General features: G+C 40.6%; 2 protein-coding genes across 2 annotated transcripts in view; one reads left to right on the top strand and one right to left on the bottom strand.

Annotated features, from left to right (window-relative positions):
• The window catches only part of gk5 (glycerol kinase 5), a 10,440-nt gene extending 2,405 nt beyond the window's left edge, over window positions 1-8,035 (bottom strand). Inside the window, exons 1-14 of the mRNA XM_005720972.2 lie at window positions 7,984-8,035; window positions 7,345-7,642; window positions 7,159-7,252; window positions 6,568-6,643; window positions 6,367-6,460; window positions 6,044-6,175; window positions 4,044-4,119; window positions 3,589-3,650; window positions 3,425-3,498; window positions 2,347-2,407; window positions 1,988-2,114; window positions 1,813-1,917; window positions 1,561-1,655; window positions 1,075-1,178 (exon numbers count right to left, since the gene is read on the bottom strand). Of these exons, the coding sequence (XP_005721029.1) occupies window positions 1,075-1,178; window positions 1,561-1,655; window positions 1,813-1,917; window positions 1,988-2,114; window positions 2,347-2,407; window positions 3,425-3,498; window positions 3,589-3,650; window positions 4,044-4,119; window positions 6,044-6,175; window positions 6,367-6,460; window positions 6,568-6,643; window positions 7,159-7,252; window positions 7,345-7,470 (1,226 nt within the window). The 5' untranslated portion in view covers window positions 7,471-7,642; window positions 7,984-8,035. The remainder of the gene's footprint in view (window positions 1-1,074; window positions 1,179-1,560; window positions 1,656-1,812; window positions 1,918-1,987; window positions 2,115-2,346; window positions 2,408-3,424; window positions 3,499-3,588; window positions 3,651-4,043; window positions 4,120-6,043; window positions 6,176-6,366; window positions 6,461-6,567; window positions 6,644-7,158; window positions 7,253-7,344; window positions 7,643-7,983) is intronic.
• Window positions 8,036-8,603: 568 nt separating this feature from the next.
• Window positions 8,604-17,073, top strand: LOC102193410 (nucleolin-like). The gene is made up of 13 exons (XM_005720971.1): window positions 8,604-8,627; window positions 11,003-11,155; window positions 11,826-11,888; window positions 11,976-12,099; window positions 12,847-13,004; window positions 14,313-14,384; window positions 14,471-14,594; window positions 14,699-14,856; window positions 15,160-15,286; window positions 15,811-15,971; window positions 16,054-16,143; window positions 16,261-16,384; window positions 16,479-17,073. The coding sequence occupies exons 2-13, from the start codon at window positions 11,128-11,130 to the stop codon at window positions 16,612-16,614; spliced, it is 1,365 nt and encodes a 454-aa protein (XP_005721028.1). The 5' UTR covers window positions 8,604-8,627; window positions 11,003-11,127; the 3' UTR covers window positions 16,615-17,073.
• The last annotated feature ends 238 nt before the right edge of the window (window positions 17,074-17,311 follow it).

Raw genomic sequence — 17,311 nt, 5'->3', positions numbered from 1 at the left:
AATAGTCTTGAGCCACCCTCATTTCACTATGTTGGACTCGAAAACTAGGAAATTGGTGCAATCATACATGAGAATACAGCTCTTAAGGCAAAAGAGGAGTTTGTACAATCCCAGCGTGATTGCAAGTCTGACCACCGTTAATCTTTAACACAATTTTTAATCTCTTTAAACACTCTTCAGGAACAGTTCTCCACAAGTGTTAAGGATCATTATCAGGTTAGAAAATGAAGCCACTGAGGCTTTCCAGATTTTTAAAGATCTCTAATTCCACCGTCTGAAATTCAGCCCCAAACCATGACACAGTCTCTCCTGTGTTTTACAGATGGCTGTGGACACTCACCTCTCTCCTGAACTCCTTCATACATTTGGAACCAAAAATGTCAAATTTGCATTCATCACTCCATCGGACCTGTTGTGGCTGATTTTTACTCCAGTACTTGTGTAATTTGGCCTACCTCAGCCTTTCTTCCTTTTTGAAAATACATTTTTTTCTTATGTCTTCAGGACATGACTTTCAGATACACTGTATCTGCTAGATAGTTATTAGGTCGAACATTTCTTATTCTGTCCTCCACTTATCCAGTTTCCTCAACATTTCTAAGGATATACTTGCACACTCTTCCAAAATATGCCAAGGTTTCAGCTAATAGCTCTTTGGGAGTTATTGTGTGGTGCAAAAATATTTGATGCCAATATAAGAAGTGTGTTATTTAACATTTTCATAGATTCTTCTACAGAAATTGAAAAAGATTACGCGTTTTTGTGACCAGCTGCTAGTAACAAAGTTGTCTGCTATGAGTAGACACAACACTGGTTCCTCCCTTGAGTTAGGTGCCTTTTTAATACTTGAATGATTTACAGATCAGTTTTATGCAGCTTACCAAAAACTCCAAACACGGCTAAAAATGGTCGGGTACAAGGACAGGACTGAGAAGGAGTTAAAAAAAAACAAAGTTTTTCAATAAAAAAAAAAACTTTGAAACTTGCTCTTTGCTCTTGGAAGCAAAAATATTTACCAAATGAGTGATAGCTCAAGACTTTTGCAAAGTATTTAATCTTTTGAAAATGCCTCACCTGAAGGCAACTGACTCCAGAATGGCCCGGACCAGGTGGCGTTTAGTAGTAGATGGTTTTAGGCCCATGAAGGAAGCGCATGCTTTTGGATCATTCAGAGGAGCCTTTAATAAAACATTTACACCAACAGTTAATAAACTGCAGTCGTTAAAGAAAGGATGAAAGAAAAAAAAAAAAAGGTCTCTAAACGGTCTTTGTGTCTTAAAGTCAAGCTCAAAAATTGTTGGTCAGCAGACGTGCTGTTACGCAGCTCTGCAGGGTTACTGTCGAAAAGTAGCTTTTGCGTGTCTAACTATAAGCATTTAGCATCCAGCATAAACACTTACAAGGGCGAGTTCACAATGGAGGGCAGCAAAAAAAAAAGAAAAGAGACACCATGTTACAGAGAGATAAATGAAATAAAGAAATGAATGAGTGTTGAGTTAAAAGAAACTACACGTAATAAGAAACACACGCTTACAGCAGAAAAACAAAAAGTGCACAGACCTGCAGGCCGCTGAAGGAAGGAACAAAACACACTCCATCTGAATCACTGACACTGTAAGCCATGGTGCTGGTCTCTCTGACATCAGAGAAGAGCTCTGAAACAGCACACACACAGGTGTCACACACAATCCCCGGCTCTGTCCGTCACTGCCACGCTCGGTATTCAGTGTGGAAGAGGAAAACCGACTATGATTTAAAGATGGATGAATTAGTCCTGCGTGGTGTTTTCACACTATACGCCTCACTGCTCACCCAGCTTCTGTGCCCATTTGATGGCGGTCCCTGTGTCGGCTGCATTTCCCTCTGCCAGGTACACCACCTCTGAGCCGATCTTCCACCCCACAAGAGGATACAGACCTGTAAAGAGAGGTCAGAGGTTATGATTAGCCTGAATGGGTGAATATGAATGTATGTGTGGACTCTTTACCTGCTACAGATGTATGTGGTTTGCTCCCAGTGTTTATGTCCATGAAGGTGCCTGTTCCCATGGTGATCTTCACATCACCAACATCAAAGCAGCACTCTCCAAACATGGCTGCCTGTTGGTCTGCCATCTAAGGCACATGGACAGAGGAGATAATTGAAAGTTTTGATGACAATGAATGTTGAAAACTTGCAATTAAGGGAAGTGAAGTAGAGTGCAGGGATGACGTGCAATCAGCTGTTGATTAGCTAACTTTGCAAGACATCTTTGTTACAACATAATGGTGGTGAAATCCCAGGTTTAAGCAGTTAGAGGTTTGCAATGCAGACAAGAGATTGTGTGACGGTCAGATGTTGACTCACCACTGACATGATAGGAATGGGCACGCCAAAGATGGATGGGTCTGTGGAACCAAAGTCATGGCTGTGGTGTCAAGACAAGAAACCGGAGAAATCAGACACAATGCATCACGATGCTTCCTTCTCTCACCCCAAGCGGTCGTGGCTGGGGCCGCCCCTCCCTGAGCCTGGCTCTGCTGGAGGTTTCTTCTGGTTAGAAAGGAGTTTTCCCTTCCCACTGTCTCTAAAATGCTTGCTCATGGGGGGAGGGGTCATATGATTGCTGGGGTTTTTTCTCTATGTACTATTGTAGGGTCTACCTTACAATATAAATCACCCTGAGGTGACTGTTGTTGTGATTTAAATCAAATTGAATTGAATCGTCTCACAGTCTCTTTCAGAGCTTTACTCTAAAGGCAAACTGAAGGCAAAGGACATAACGAGATGCTCCGCTTTATGCTTACTGTATATTGCAAAGGTTGGGTTTAATTGAATCTTTAATTATAACTCTCTAACTAACATATTGAAGTGACTGTTGACAGTGTACATTTTCAGTCAGTGCATTTGAACTTTAATGTATACATTTTTCTTATGCACACAGATGTTTGCTTCCACCAGCTGCGAGAAAGCAAACATGTCACATTAAATGTGATCATGTGGGATTGTGGCACACACTCAGTGTTTCTCAAGAAAAATCTTTTAGAGAAAAAACAGAAAAATCACAATCTCTTTTCCCCCACTTCCTTGCATATTATAACACTGTGCATGGATAAAAGTTGGGACCCATTGATCTATATATAAATAGGTATAAAAAGAAGGGCTCTTGGATTCTCTGCCAAAGTCAGCGTCTCATATGGAACCGCATTAAACATTGATAGGTTCTTCCTTTATTGATACTCACTGTCTCCACAAAGTTTCATTAAATTTAGACAGATAGACTTTGAATCAAACAAAAAGACAAACAATAACAAAAACAAGCATGTCTCAGACTCAGCAGGGACATAAAAAAACCATAGAATACAAAGACAAATGTGATCATGTTTATTAATATGAGCGACTTTTGCTAAAACATGAACAAACTGGAAGCGAATGGTCCACTCACCCCGTATTTTCTACTTTGGGGAAAATAGAGAGCGGCAGGGACACAAGAGAGGAAAGAAACCCACTCCAGCACATCTATGAAGCAAGTCACATTACAGGGATATAAAAAGACAAACTCAAACCAACCACAGAATAAACAGTAAATAATTATGACTGACACCAGACCTGATAAGAGTCGAAAATCCCTGTTGAACTGGCATTAGAGTAATCGGTGGCATGCAGGTGTCCTGAAACAGATTAGGAGATGCATATAATCATTCTCTAAAAGAAAGGTTAATTAACAAAAAACTCGAGCTGCTTGTCACTTTTCCAAATCTCCTCCCCAGGAGTGAGCCGAAACATTCCTGAGGAATTTCAGCCAATCAGTGACACAGTAGGATTGATAAGACAAAGGACATTCTGTCTGGGGATTATTATCCTGTTAGGAACTGTACAAAAATCACAGTTCACTGCACAAATCTTATATTACTGAACTTGTTTTAGATGTCACTGAGTTCAAGAGACTAAACGAGAATAGCTAGAAAAAAACTCTCCCCTGAAAGGAAAGAAAAAAAGAAAAAGTGTTTTTAGTCTAGGCTTACTCGATGTCTGGGAAACCAAGCTAAACAATGCAAACCCACCTTTTGTGAGTTTAAACAGGAGCCAGCTGTCTATTGTCCCAAAGCAGCAGTAACCTTCATCTATTGCTTGACAAACCTGAAAGAAGAAAGAAACATGACGAGGCTGAAAACAGAAGAATGCTGTGGGCCATCTAATACTGAGGCTTCTCCTTTCCTTTTTTATTAATCAACTCTTTGGTTCATAAGGGCATCAACACAAGTTTATTTTTACATAAATAAAAACCTCCCTCCTGGGGCGTAGCATGTTTGTGTTTCTTAAGAGGGACAAGCTGGGAGCGAGGGTTCTGCGCAGCATCTCAAGCGTAATTTATGTTCCTGTAAATGTGTCCGTCTGCGTACACGTTTCTGTTCGGACAGCGAGACCTGAGGGCTTTTCTCCCATCACAGCCGTGCTCCCATGCAGTCCTCCAAAATCCTAACTGCATGTCGCTGGATGCTGAATGCTGATTGGTTGATAAGTGGGCCAGAGCAGGAAAGCGGAGTACACCGGGAACGGGAGAAGCATAAAAAAAACAACCAAACGAACAAACACACAAAAAAACATAAAAAAAATAATAATACAGAAGCTTTGAGAGTGGCTGCAGTGGACTCTTTGTTTGACTTCAGCGCTTTGTATATTTGAACCTTGCTCTTCCCTGCAGGTGGCTGACGGACCACAAACAGCACACAGCAATCAGCCCACAAACCAGTTATACCACATACTTTGTATTCTGCCTCCATTAACAACAGAGTTCTCTGTAGGTAGACGGGCCATCCCCTGATTGGCGGTGGACTGTGAACATGCAAAGCATAAATTCCGCTTTAGCCGAGCTGTCCTCGGACTTTACTCTTCTGGACAGAAATCTCTGATGTGTCCTCAATCTGCTGGAGCCACTCATCCACTTTTAGGGTTATAGCTCCTGATGCTGGTGTTACCACTGGGACCATTTTGAACTGTATCTTCCACATCTGGTCCAGTTGTTCCTTCAGCCACTGGCACTTCTCTGTTTATCTCAGAATCTGGTGCTTAGGGTTTGCTCTTCTGCCACCATTATCAGAGCTTCTGTGCTGTCCTTAAAGCCAACGTTTTTCTAGCCCCTGCTGGGATTTCTTGATGTCAGCCACTTCCTGTACCTGTCGATGGTACATCCCAATGCAGGCTTTTGGTCTTTTACAATGCTTCCTCCTCCTTTCCCTCACCATCATCTTTCTTCAACTGCCTGAAGTATTCTTCATCTCAAGTGGAACCATCTTCCTAACCTAGTCATGCATCCTCCGTCACCGTCTAATCCTTGCCTCACCTCTTTCCGCTACTTGCACAGCCTCAGGGTGTCAGATTTTGGGTGGAGACCTCCGTCCATTGTGAGCAGGTTTTTTGTGTCTTGACATATCAGTGTATCTCCTCCTGTTTAATATTACAGTTAAATGACTTGTCTTAGATCTTCATTGTGGAACCCAAAGGACTGTGGGTACTTGTAGCTGTTCTATGTGCTTGTCATCCTGCATTCTCGAAAACCTTTTGGTGTGGATCACCTTCCCACACTCTGACACCACTGAGTCACACTTATTCAGGCTGAGGATCAATGAGTCAATGTCTCACTCATGCCGGTTGTACAGCTTGATATTATCCATGCACAGGAGATAGCTGATTATTACTCCACAAATCTACTTTGAATATGTATTAAAAATACATACAGACTAGTGGTTGGAAAATCCTTTACAAATGGTAAATAGTTATTTATTCTCTTATACTGATGGTAACAACTGTAAGAGTCTAACCCTAACCCTTAATAGTAATGAATGATTTGTTATATTCCGTCAAATATGAGGGAACTTCAACTTTTCAGTGCACTCACTGTTCCTGAATTCATCGTTTAGTTGTGATTTTTCACACATAAACGAATTGTTTGATTGCAATTAAACAGTGGCCCACATTGTTCCCAGTTGTTATGCATGCAAATGTGTGCAACTGTGTTACTCTACTTTTGAGCACAAGCCCGTTAGTTAACCCTTCCACGCACCTGTTTGTAATGTGTCAAGACCCAGACGAGGCGAAAAGTGACATGCTGAGTGGAGAAGACGATGAGACTTGCTGCAAGCAACCGTTTCTGCCTGGTAACAAAGTAGAGGACCTTCATTGCACCATGGATTGCCTGAGATTTTTTGTAAAAACAAACAAACAAATAAGATGGATAAACAAAAAGCACACCCAGCACTGGTTGAAAAGAATTTTGAGTTTACATGGGAACATCATATTTATTTGAAATTTTTTCCTGCCTTTGCCGTTTAAAGTCCAATCTATTGACTAAAGATCATGAAAGATAGAAATGGGGAGCAGCCTCACTTTCATGGTGCAGGATCTGTTCCAGGACTTCACCAGGTCTGCAGCTCTCTGATCCTGCCAGCTGATGAAGTTGTGGAAAGGAACCCCAGTTCTCCTGTCAAAGCGGAGGAGGAGATGAGAAACAAGCTAGAGGAAAAGCCAGCGTAGGGCATGAATTATTCAAAGATGTGCTAAAGTAGGTATGTGAGCAAAGCTATTCACCTGTCCCATGTTGTGAAGGTACTGCGCTGAGTGGAGATCCCAAGGGCCTCTATCTGGTGCATTTGTATTCCTGCATCTATATGATCAGGACAGCAACACGAGCACAAAACGGTTAGGCAGAGAAAAAGAAGGACAAGGATCGTTTTCTAAAAAAATTCCAACATAAGACATTCACATTGCAGTAAATGATTAAAAAAAAGAACAATTAAAAAAAATCTAAAAGCCAAGTGTGCTTAACTGGAATATCAGTATATGATCTTTCGCACGCAATTTTCTCTTTGACAACAAAACTAAATGAACTATGGGAAACTTCGGTAGTGTTTTATCTATTATGCTTGTATTACGACATGCCTAGAAATGGTTACAAAGCCATTTCTAAGGCTTTGGGACTCACTGAACCACAGTGATAGCCATTATCCACGAGATTTCCAAGGTACCCTGACCTAGTGCAACAATGGCAAATAAAAGAGTTTATCTTTAGATTCAAGTGTGACCAATATACAAAAAACCTTAGAAATCAGGAAGGGGACAAACACTTTTTCATGGCACATCTCCGGATTGACATAAAAGTAGGAATTGGAGCAGATGTACCTTGCACGGCTCCTTTAACCACAGAGATAAACCCTTTCCACAGGTCATCTGGGTCCATCTCCACATGTCCTACCTCTGGATAGAGGAGCACAACCTGGGGAAAGATCAAGTTTGTGTGGATGCTGCATTTAATTTACCAAGTAGGTGGTTTATGTGAGGAATTAAAAAGGCAGAACAGATGAATACCTTTGTAGAGCATGATCCTTGGATCTTTGCCTCCTTGTCATAGACGTGGCATCTGATTGACGTTGTGCCCACGTCCACCGACAAAATGTAGCTTTCCTTCTTGAAACCGTTCCTGTGGCTCCCCATTGTGGGAAAGTGTGTCCTATTTTGTCTCAGTGCTGTCCCACGCCATTTGTGATCAACTCATTGTGGTCTTGTGTACAACCTGAATTGCTCGTTTAATCCGATAGTAGCTTATCTGCACCGGGTTTCGTGTTGGGACTGTAACTCCACCTTTGGACTCGGGTTCCAGTTCAGCCTGTTTGAGTCAACAGATTGCTACAGCATGATTTTCCAGTAGAGCAAACATTCGCATCACAAATTTCAGTAGCTAAAAGTGAAAATGGGTCCAAAGTTTGGCTGGAGCCGAAATGCTTTTCACAAGTTCACCAAACTCAAAAGTTAAGCTAGGGCTAACTGGCTAGAAGACATTTAAATAGTAATTAGCTTCCAAAAATATCCCCAAATCTGTCTAACCGCTTTATTCTAACCTTCTCTGTTTCCGGGATCTACTCCCCTCACCGTGCGGTAGCGCAAACGGTAGTCTAATTATCAGCAAGGAATAACGAAAGTAGTAGTCGTAAAACCGCGTAAACTTACCCGAAAGCGTGTTTCTGTGCGGGCATCCGTAGAGTACATCGTACGCATGCGCAGTACGGTACTCAAGTCCGGTAGCATGTGGATGTTTTCATCCTAGCACGCGTGTATGGTTCTGACTGACGCTACAATTGTTTCAGCCTGTGATTTTGTGCTATTTAAACGTTTAATATGGCAAAAACAGACGTAAGAGTTATACCGCATTTGTGCAACTTACACAAACAGGCTTTGATGTGATAATAATGCATTGTGTTACGCGTTTATATCACGTTGTTTTTTTGGGTCAGTGCGAACTCAGGAGCTAGCAGTCGGTTAACTTGTGAATTATCATAATTAAAATTGTACAAAACATGAGTCTGATTATAGTCGAGTACTCGGATATAATACCGTTATTACATTAGAAAGGCCAGCTATTTAGGGAAGAGTTAATTTTTCTGTCTTTAATGATAAAAATGCTAAAAGTAACACGAACATCTCTGCCGTTAGCAGCGTTTTGTCAGACATCGCAAAGGAATTTACAGACTTCAAGTTGGGTTTTTGGTAAACGTAAATAGTAAATCGTTCACTGAAACTGTTGTGTTTGTTTCAGGCTACGAGACGGAGAAAAAAACAGAGCAAAGTTATACAAGAGGACACAGCTGACACTGGCAAGTAAATCCCTATTAATATGTAGAAATTCACAGTGAACATACCGGTAACTGTTTGAGCTGAATAATGTTAGTAACTATAAGTCCTTCAATCTTTATGATCTCAGCGGACACTTTATAAGGTACAACTGGCGTATAGTTTTGCCTGCACAACTAACTTACTGTTTTGTGGCACAGATCCAACAAGGCGATAGATACATTGCTCAGAGATTTTAGTCCATATTGATATGACAGCATCACGCAGTTGCTGCAGATTTGTTAGTTGCACAGTTGATGTGAATCTCCTGTTCTACAACATCCCAAAGATGCTCTTTTGGATTGAGATCTGGTGACTGTGGAGGCCATTTGGGGAGTCCAATGAAATTACTGTCATGTTTAAGAAAGCAGTTTGAGATGATTTGAGCTTTGTGACATGGTTTGTTATGCTGCTGACAGCAGCCATCAGAAGATGGATACACTGTGGTCATAAAGGGATGGACATGACCAGAACAATATTCAAGTAGGCTGTGGTGTTTAAACAGTCCTCTGGTACTGGTACCAAAGTGTGCCAAGAAATTATCCCCAACAACATTAAACTACCACCCGCAGCCGGAAATTGTTGATACAAGGGAGGATGGAGCCATGCTTTCATGTTGTTTATGTCAAACTCCGTCCTTTCCACCTAACTGTTGCTGCAGAAATAGAGATTCATCAGACCAGGCAATGTTTTTCTTACTTCTATTTTTCATTTTTGGTGAGCTTGTAGCCTCAGTTTCCTGTTGTTAGCTGACAGGAGTGATACCCAGTGTGGTCTTCTGCTGTTGTTGTCCATCTGCTCCAAGTGTCAAGATGTTGTGCTTTCAGAGGTGCTCGTCGGCATTTTCCTGGTTATAACAACTGACTATTTGTGTTAATGTTGCCATCTTATTATCTTAAATCAGTCTGGCCATTTTCCTCTGACCTCTGACCCCAACAAGGAATTTTGACGCAGAGAACTGCCGCCTACAGATATTTTCTTTTTCAGACCATTTTCTGTAATCATAGTGATGATTATGTGGGAAATTAATAATTAATCAGCAGTTTCCACTCAGATCCACCCATCTGGCATGAGCAATCATGCGACATTCAAAGTCACTTAAACTTGCAAGTTAAGATGACTTTACGTTTCCCAATTCTGGTGCTCGATTTGAATTTGAGGGGCGATCGTGGCTCAAGTGTTGGGAGTTCGCCTTGTAATCGGAAGGTTGCCGGTTTGAGCCCCGGCTTGGACAGTCTCGGTCGTTGTGTCCTTGGGCAAGACACTTCACCCGTTGCCTACTGGTGGTGGTCAGAGGGCCCGGTGGCACCAGTGTCCGGCAGCCTCGCCTCTGTCAGTGCGCCCCAGGGTGGCTGTGGCTACAATGTAGCTGCCATCACCAGTGTGTGAATGTGTGTGTGAATGGTTCAAGGTTCTTTATTTGTCACATGCATAGTTATACAAGTATAACACACAGTGAAATGTAACCGGAGCGGAGCGGTCAGGAAGGCGTCTGGACGTGGCCGCGCCATCTTGTTATCATGGGTGGATGACTGGATATTGTTACGGATTCAATATATTGGGGATGGATACAAGAGGAAAAGCCAAAATAACAACACTGGTCCGGCCGGGTCGAGTCAAACGATGATTTTAATGATCACACGCGTGGGAGATGGACACCGTACGCAGACAGCATCAGATCTCAAAATGGTGGAGCATTGATCAAACTCTTATAGCCTCTAATCATATAGCCCCACCTAATCATAAAAGCCTAAACATTCACATTCTTTCTCTCACACGGCGCCTAAGCTACGACCTTGGCTCCCTGTTTATCTGCTCCTGCTGAGATGGGGCAGAAAACTCCAGTATGTTCTGTTCTCTTCTAATCAGACAAATAAGGCGATGACTTTCTGCGAACAGTATTTCTTATAACTCAGCAGTATCATGCATCATAAAACAATATCATTCATTCACAATAAATCAGCAGTCTAATGTAATGCAAATCAGTTTAACAAATGCAATAGTTAGCACCTTCTTCTAATTCAGGAGAATAATGCAAACTAAAACTACATAATAATTCACAATCTTTAATTAGGGGTCTAACATGGCATAAAATAATATTATAATCCCACAATATGTAAAGCGCTTTGGGGTCCTTAGGGACTAGTAAAGCGCTATATAAATACAGGCCATTTACCATTTCAGCAGGACATCTGGATCATGTCCACCTGCCTAAATTCAACAGCGGTGCTGCCATGTAATATTTGATTAGATATTTAGTGGACAGTTGGGCAGGTGTACCCACTGAGGTGGCCGGTGAGTTACTGTCACACAGGGTGTCTGCACTTGAGCTGTGTGAGTAATTAAAATATCTTTTCAGATCGTCAGACGGACACTGTGATAAAAGTTAAAGGAAATGCCCCCACAGTAACTGTATCCTGGAAGAAGAAGAATGAGGAAGGAGAGGATGATGACACACAAACGACACTTGATGCAAGCGATCAGATGACTGCCGAAAAGATGACTGGTTGTGGTAAGGATGTTCACTGGATGTTACTGCTGCATGACCAAAATCTTTCAATATCCTTTCTCCTCTGAAGTGTGCATGTGTAATAATATAAAATAATAAAGTCTATCTGTTGCATTTCATACAAGATTTTTAGAGCGCTGCTTCCGATATGAAACACGAACCCCTTTCACTGATGTCACAAAAGATCCAGTCACAACAGTTAATTTACAGCATCTTTAAATGATGGCAGGTCTGCTTATACTAGATGAAGAGACCCCAATCGACCCCAGCCTTTGTCAAAGTATTTTCAAAGACATAAATATTATTCTTCAAATGATAAAAGCTATTACATGCTATAAAATTGTGATAACAGGCGTTTAAGACCAAACCCTCCAGAGACCATGAAGCCTCAGCTGGCAGAAGTAGTTGAGTTTTATTGGCTGTGGCTCAGGAGGTAAAGCGGGTCGTCCGCTAATCATGAAGTTGGCGGTTCACTGTCTGCCTCCTCTGGTTTTCATGTTGGAAGTGTCCTTGGGTTGGATACTGAACCCTAAGTAGCCCACACTGCATCCATTCACCCAGTAACCGTGTGTGTGTTACTGGGTGAATGAGGCTTTTGGTAAAAAATGTTCTTAGAGTGCAGTTAAAGTAGAAAAGTCCATTTAACATCTGTAATACTTTCTGTCCTGTGCAGTAAATGGGAAACAAAAAGCAGTTAAGAATCGCCCATCCAAGAAATCTAAGGTGAACAACGATGGTGAGGACTCATCTTTATCTTGTACATTACCTCGTATTCCTGGAGAGGCTTCGCCTTCACATGTTTCATCCCTTTATTCTTCTTTAGGATTTCGTATTTGTGTTGGCAACCTGAACAAAACTAAAACCTATCAAGAAGTCAACGTGTCACTAGAAAAATACTTCATGTCGCAAAGCCTTCTGTTTCAAGACATTCAATTAGCCCAATCCAGGTGAGTGTTTCTGTTTGTTTCTTTGTTTATGTGATTAGTTTTTTTCATGTTAAGTCCTCTAAAAGGTGTGATGAAAAACCTCTTTGCCTGTGAAAGCAACAAATGTGCCTGATCTGAATTTAACGGTCTTCTCCTGCACTGTGGGACAAATTCCAGTGTTATTTTTAGGTTGCTGTGAAAGTCCCGTGTGACTTCTTGGAAACGTATTTGCATTCTCAAAACTGACCTAAAATTTGCACAATATTCATCTTTTGTGTTAACGTAACTTAACAGTTTTGCTGACGGTCATTGCTCATAAAGGGAGCCGACTTTTTGGTTAAATCACAAAGACAAAAATGTTCAGCATGTAGCTGCTGTGTTAAATCTAAGCTGTAAGTTCATGGATAAGGAGAAAGGCAGTTCGTCCTGAGCTGTGTCAAGGAGGGCGGTGATGACCAGTGAGCAGCACTATGGCTTCATGCTGAGAAAGAGCACTGCAGATGTGGTGTTTGCTTTGAGAGTGTTGATCGAGGAGTTTGCAGTGGTGATGGACAGGCTGACAGTTGAGAGTGCATTATAACTTGTCAAGTTAACAAGTTGCATATTTAACACTTCATAAAAGCCCCCAAAAATTAGCAGTGTGGAAAATGAAAGTATGCACAAGAAAAACATCAAAACCTTTTCTTTGCCCCTCTTAAAAAATATTTTCTGTGTTTTGTAAATTTTGCTGCTAGATGAAATAACTGATATGAATGTGTGCTGTTGTAGGAAACATGCTTTTCTAGATTTGGCCACCGAAATGGACTTGACGAAAGCGTTGGCGTTAAATGGAGAGATCCTTCTCGATAAGCCAATGAAAATCACCAAAGTAAAGATCACAAGTGAGGACAAGGCGAAGGTGAACGCACGCTCACTGGACAAAAAAGGTAAAATAGTACAGTTAATTGATATCAGACATGACGTTTCAGACATGAGTTTTTCATGGTTGTTTTTTCTTAAATAATCTTCATTTGCTTTTTATTTAGTTTATTTAATTTTTCTTGCAATATTTCCTTAGTTGTTAGTTTAATTTGCTGTTTTTATTAAGAGTTTTATTGTCTCATAATTTCCTCTTTGCCTGACTTCTGCATCTTTCCTTTATGTCAAGTTTACTGTTGTCTTTGTTTTGCTGTTTAGTTACAGTTCTCACTTCCTGTTTCTTTTTGATAGTCACTTCTTTTGTTTAGCATCTACGTCCTTTGAAAAATTCCTGATAATTTGCAGCTGTGTTTAGTTGCCTTCCTGTTCCCCTTTCCCTCATTACTGTCTGTGTTTTTATAGTTTCTCTCTCTCCTCTTGGTTGCTTGTTGTCTCATTGTGCCATATAGCGTTAAATGAGAGGACTCAAATACACTCTCTGCAGACAGACTTAGGTAGCCTAAGTCTGTCTGCAGAGAGTCCACACGTACCCGGGTATTTTTGAAAACGCAGATTTTTCTATGCGTTTGCGCCTTCGGTCCACACGTAAACGGCGTTTTCGGTCACTGAAAACTGAGATTTTTAAAAACTCCTGCCAGGGTGGATATTTTCGAAAACTCAGTTTTTGCATTTACGTGTGGACGTGGTAAACGGAGAAAACGCAGCGTCAAAGGTGTGCGCATTTTTTGACGTCACACTGTGCGTCACGTTATTGTTTCGGTGAAATGAATTTATACAATGGCGGACGTAGACAAAATACTGTTACTGTTAATTTTACTCTCTGCAGTGTTTAAATGCTTACATATGCATACACATTCTGCTTCTATGCGCCATCTTTGTTTACTCTTTCCCACCCAGGTTTATTGACTTCTGATTGACCAACATTTCTACACGGATAGGACTATAGCGCCACCTGCTGCTTTGGCATGTTCCTAGCAGCGTTTTCCTTCATTTCTGCGTTTACGTGTGGACAGGATTATTTTTTAAAACGAAAACAGAAAATCTCCGTTTTCAAAAATACCCGTGTACGTGTGGACGTAGCCTTAGTAAAAAGAAAGCACCGCTGTATTGGTGAGGTGGGTTGTCCAAAGAAAATGACAACATCCTCACAAATTCCATCAAAGAAAAAAGTAAACTTAATCCAAAAATCAGGACTCAAATTACTAAAGGAATAGAAGATGAAAAAATAAATAAACAAGAATACAAAGTCCATAAGCTGAAAAACCTTGACCAAAGCCCAGGACGATGGCGGTTACCACATTTTCTATCTCCTGCAGTAAATGGTAAAAGGAAGGCAGAAACCGTCATTGAGGATTCCCCATCAAAGAAAGCAAAGCGCATCAATGATGGTATGAACTCATTACTGCTTGTCTTGTAAGATATCCAGTGATCCTGAAGACGCCTTTACACATCTCGCTGCTTTATTCCTCTTTAGGATTTTGTCTTTTCGTTGGAAACCTCAACAGCTCTAAAAATTCTGAAGAACTGAAAGAGTCACTAGAAAAATATCTCATGTCACAAAATCTTCTGTTCAAAGACATCAGATTGGACCAATCCAGGTGAGTATGTTTTCTTAATTTATGCTTTATTTTTTTATTTTCATTTTATTTATTTATTTATTGCTGCTACATAAAGTACATAAAGTGATTTTCTGCTGTTACAGGAAACATGCATTTGTAGATTTGCTCTCAGAAATGGACCTGACTAAAGCCTTGACATCAAATGGGGAGGTGCTGCTCGATAAACCAATGAAGATCGCCAAAGCAAAGATCAAAAGTGCAGAAAAAGTGAAGGTGAAATCTCCTGAACTAAAAAAGCAAGGTAAAAATGACCAAATAGATTTGTTTAATGTGCGTTGATTAAATTAATGAACTTCTTATCGAACTTTAAGAATGTGCATTTGTCACATAGTATAAGAGATGGATCTGGCCTCTGGTAGTGAAAAACCAATGTGGAAGTTCCTTGAGCCTTCCAGTCCTATAGGAATCTGTGGCAATGGTCATTAGCAGGAACCTTTGTAAATACTTTCTTAGTGAGTTTAAAATATAAAACATTGTGAGGATCAAAATAGTAATATAAGCTTTATATATTTAAAAAAAGTGGAACTTTCCTGTATTTTTGCAGCCAGAGATGCCAGATGTTTGTTTGTAAAGAACTTGCCTTACAACGCAACGAAGGAAGACATTCTGAAGGTCTTCCACAAGGCCATCGCCATCCGGTTTCCTGGTGGAACAGAAGGCCCAACCCAAGGGTGAGAGTTTTGAACAGGAAGTTGTCAGATGAGGAAGTCATTCATTACTTGTTTATGCTTTGAAAGGGGGACCTATTATGCTTTCATGTTAGAATGGTGGAAGTTTATATTAAAGCTGAGATTCTAATGATGAGGTCATAATGTGTACAAGTAATCCCTGTGAGCTAAAAGTTGAAGCTTGAATCTGCTTTAAACTCGTAGTATGATGACGCCACCAAGAGGGGATATCCTTATATGGTCCTCTTGCAATGGCTATGGCAAAAGCCCCACCCACCTGCTGTTTAATCCTTTTGTTTATGACGAAGAGCCAATCAGAACCAGGTTAGCGTAAAGGCTGTTAGTGAATGCGCTAAGGCTTAGTATTAGATCATTAATGGTTTTTTTAAAAGGGAATCAGGCAAAGCTTTCTACGAGAGTTCAAAGAGATAACATTAAAGATATTAAGCTTAAAATTAATATAATAGGTGCATTTTTAAAGATTGTTTATAACAAGTTCTAAGTGAAATGTCTTTATTTTTCAACAGAATTGCCTTTTTGGAGTTCAAAAACACAAGCATTGCTAGGAAGGTACAGAAGCAAAAACAAGGAGTGACGATCCGAAAGAGGGTTTTGATTTTGAACTGTGTAGGAGAAAAAGGTGCTTGTAGAGTCACTAAAGCTGATGTGGAAAACAAAAGGAAAAAAGGTAAGTGAAATCAGTGAAGCTGTTTGAATATTCTTTTTTAGTAAATTTAATGTGGACTTTGCATGTTCTGACCTCCTTACAGATAAAAAGGCCTTGCAGTCATCCCAAAATATTGAGGCTGGCAAAAAAGAAGCCAAAGAAGAATCGTGTGAAAAGCCAGAGAAAGCAAAGGGTATCATCTCATTATCTTGATGTTATCAGATTGGCTGCTTGATTACAGAAGTGTGGCGTTTGTGATGTCAGTTTGAGTAAAACAGCGGCGTTAAATTATTAAATGTTTCTTTTCTAGTCCTGTCAAAAACACTGATCGTCATGGGCCTCGCTGAGAAGACGAGTCCAGAGATGCTCAAAAGTGTCTTTGAAGGAGCCGTCAACGCAAGAGTCACTGTAAATAAGAAAGACGTTTCAAAGAGGTCTGTAGTGCGAAGCTGTCTCTTTACTGTGTTAACTGCTTAAACTGAGTTCACGATTCTCACTTGGATGCATTTTACATTTCATTTTCGTCAGGTTCGGCTTTGTGAACTTTGGCAGCGATGAAAGTTGCAAAGCTGCTAAAGAGGCTATGGAGGACTGCGAGCTAGATGGCTGCAAAGTGACTATCGCTTATGCATATCCCAAGGGTAAAAAAAGTCGGCGAGCCTAAGGAGGCTTGGAGGGGGATCCCGATGGAAAGTCTGCAGGTCTGTAAGCTGGCAAAGAAGGAAGAAAGTTGACAGGTGGAAGAGCGAGGACAGGAGGAAAGACGTAACCTACTGCCTCATAAAATGCTCATTATGGAGAGGTCAGCAGACTATAGTGTAGACTGTGTGATCACACACAGAGGGATGAAGTCCCCTTTAGCTTCACTGTAGCGCTTTACTGTCTTTTACTTCATTGTTTTGTTTTTGTTTTGCTTCTTTGCTCAAACCCTGAATTAAATCCACTGTAGTCCACAGAGTTTTTCTTCTTGTTTGTTAGCGAGTACAACTTAATGATGCTATTTTCACTTTGGGTTAGATTTTCTACACCGACATGAAAAGTATGTAAAGAATAATGTACCTAATTCAAATCCAGTACCAAAAAAGTTGGGCCACTGTGTAAAATGTAAGCAAAAAAATAAAATCCAGTGATTTTCAAATCTCGTAAATCTATATTTTATTCAGAGTAGAACAATTCAGTTCATTTTTATTTTTATATATCGCCAAATAACAACAACACAGAAAAAGAACATAGAAAACCTGTCAAATATTTAAACTGAAGACATTTATCATTTTAAGAAAGAAAAATCTGTTTGAGTTTGACGGCAGCAACGTGACATGCTCGTGTTTACCACTGTGTAGCATCCAGTCTTCTTTAAGCAA

Source organism: Pundamilia nyererei, unplaced genomic scaffold (genome assembly GCF_000239375.1).
Source record: "Pundamilia nyererei isolate P.nyererei 1_Seehausen unplaced genomic scaffold, PunNye1.0 scaffold00004, whole genome shotgun sequence".
Taxonomy (NCBI): domain Eukaryota; kingdom Metazoa; phylum Chordata; class Actinopteri; order Cichliformes; family Cichlidae; genus Pundamilia; species Pundamilia nyererei.
Note: the sequence above shows the minus strand (reverse complement) of the source record. Positions and strands in the feature narration are given on the sequence as shown.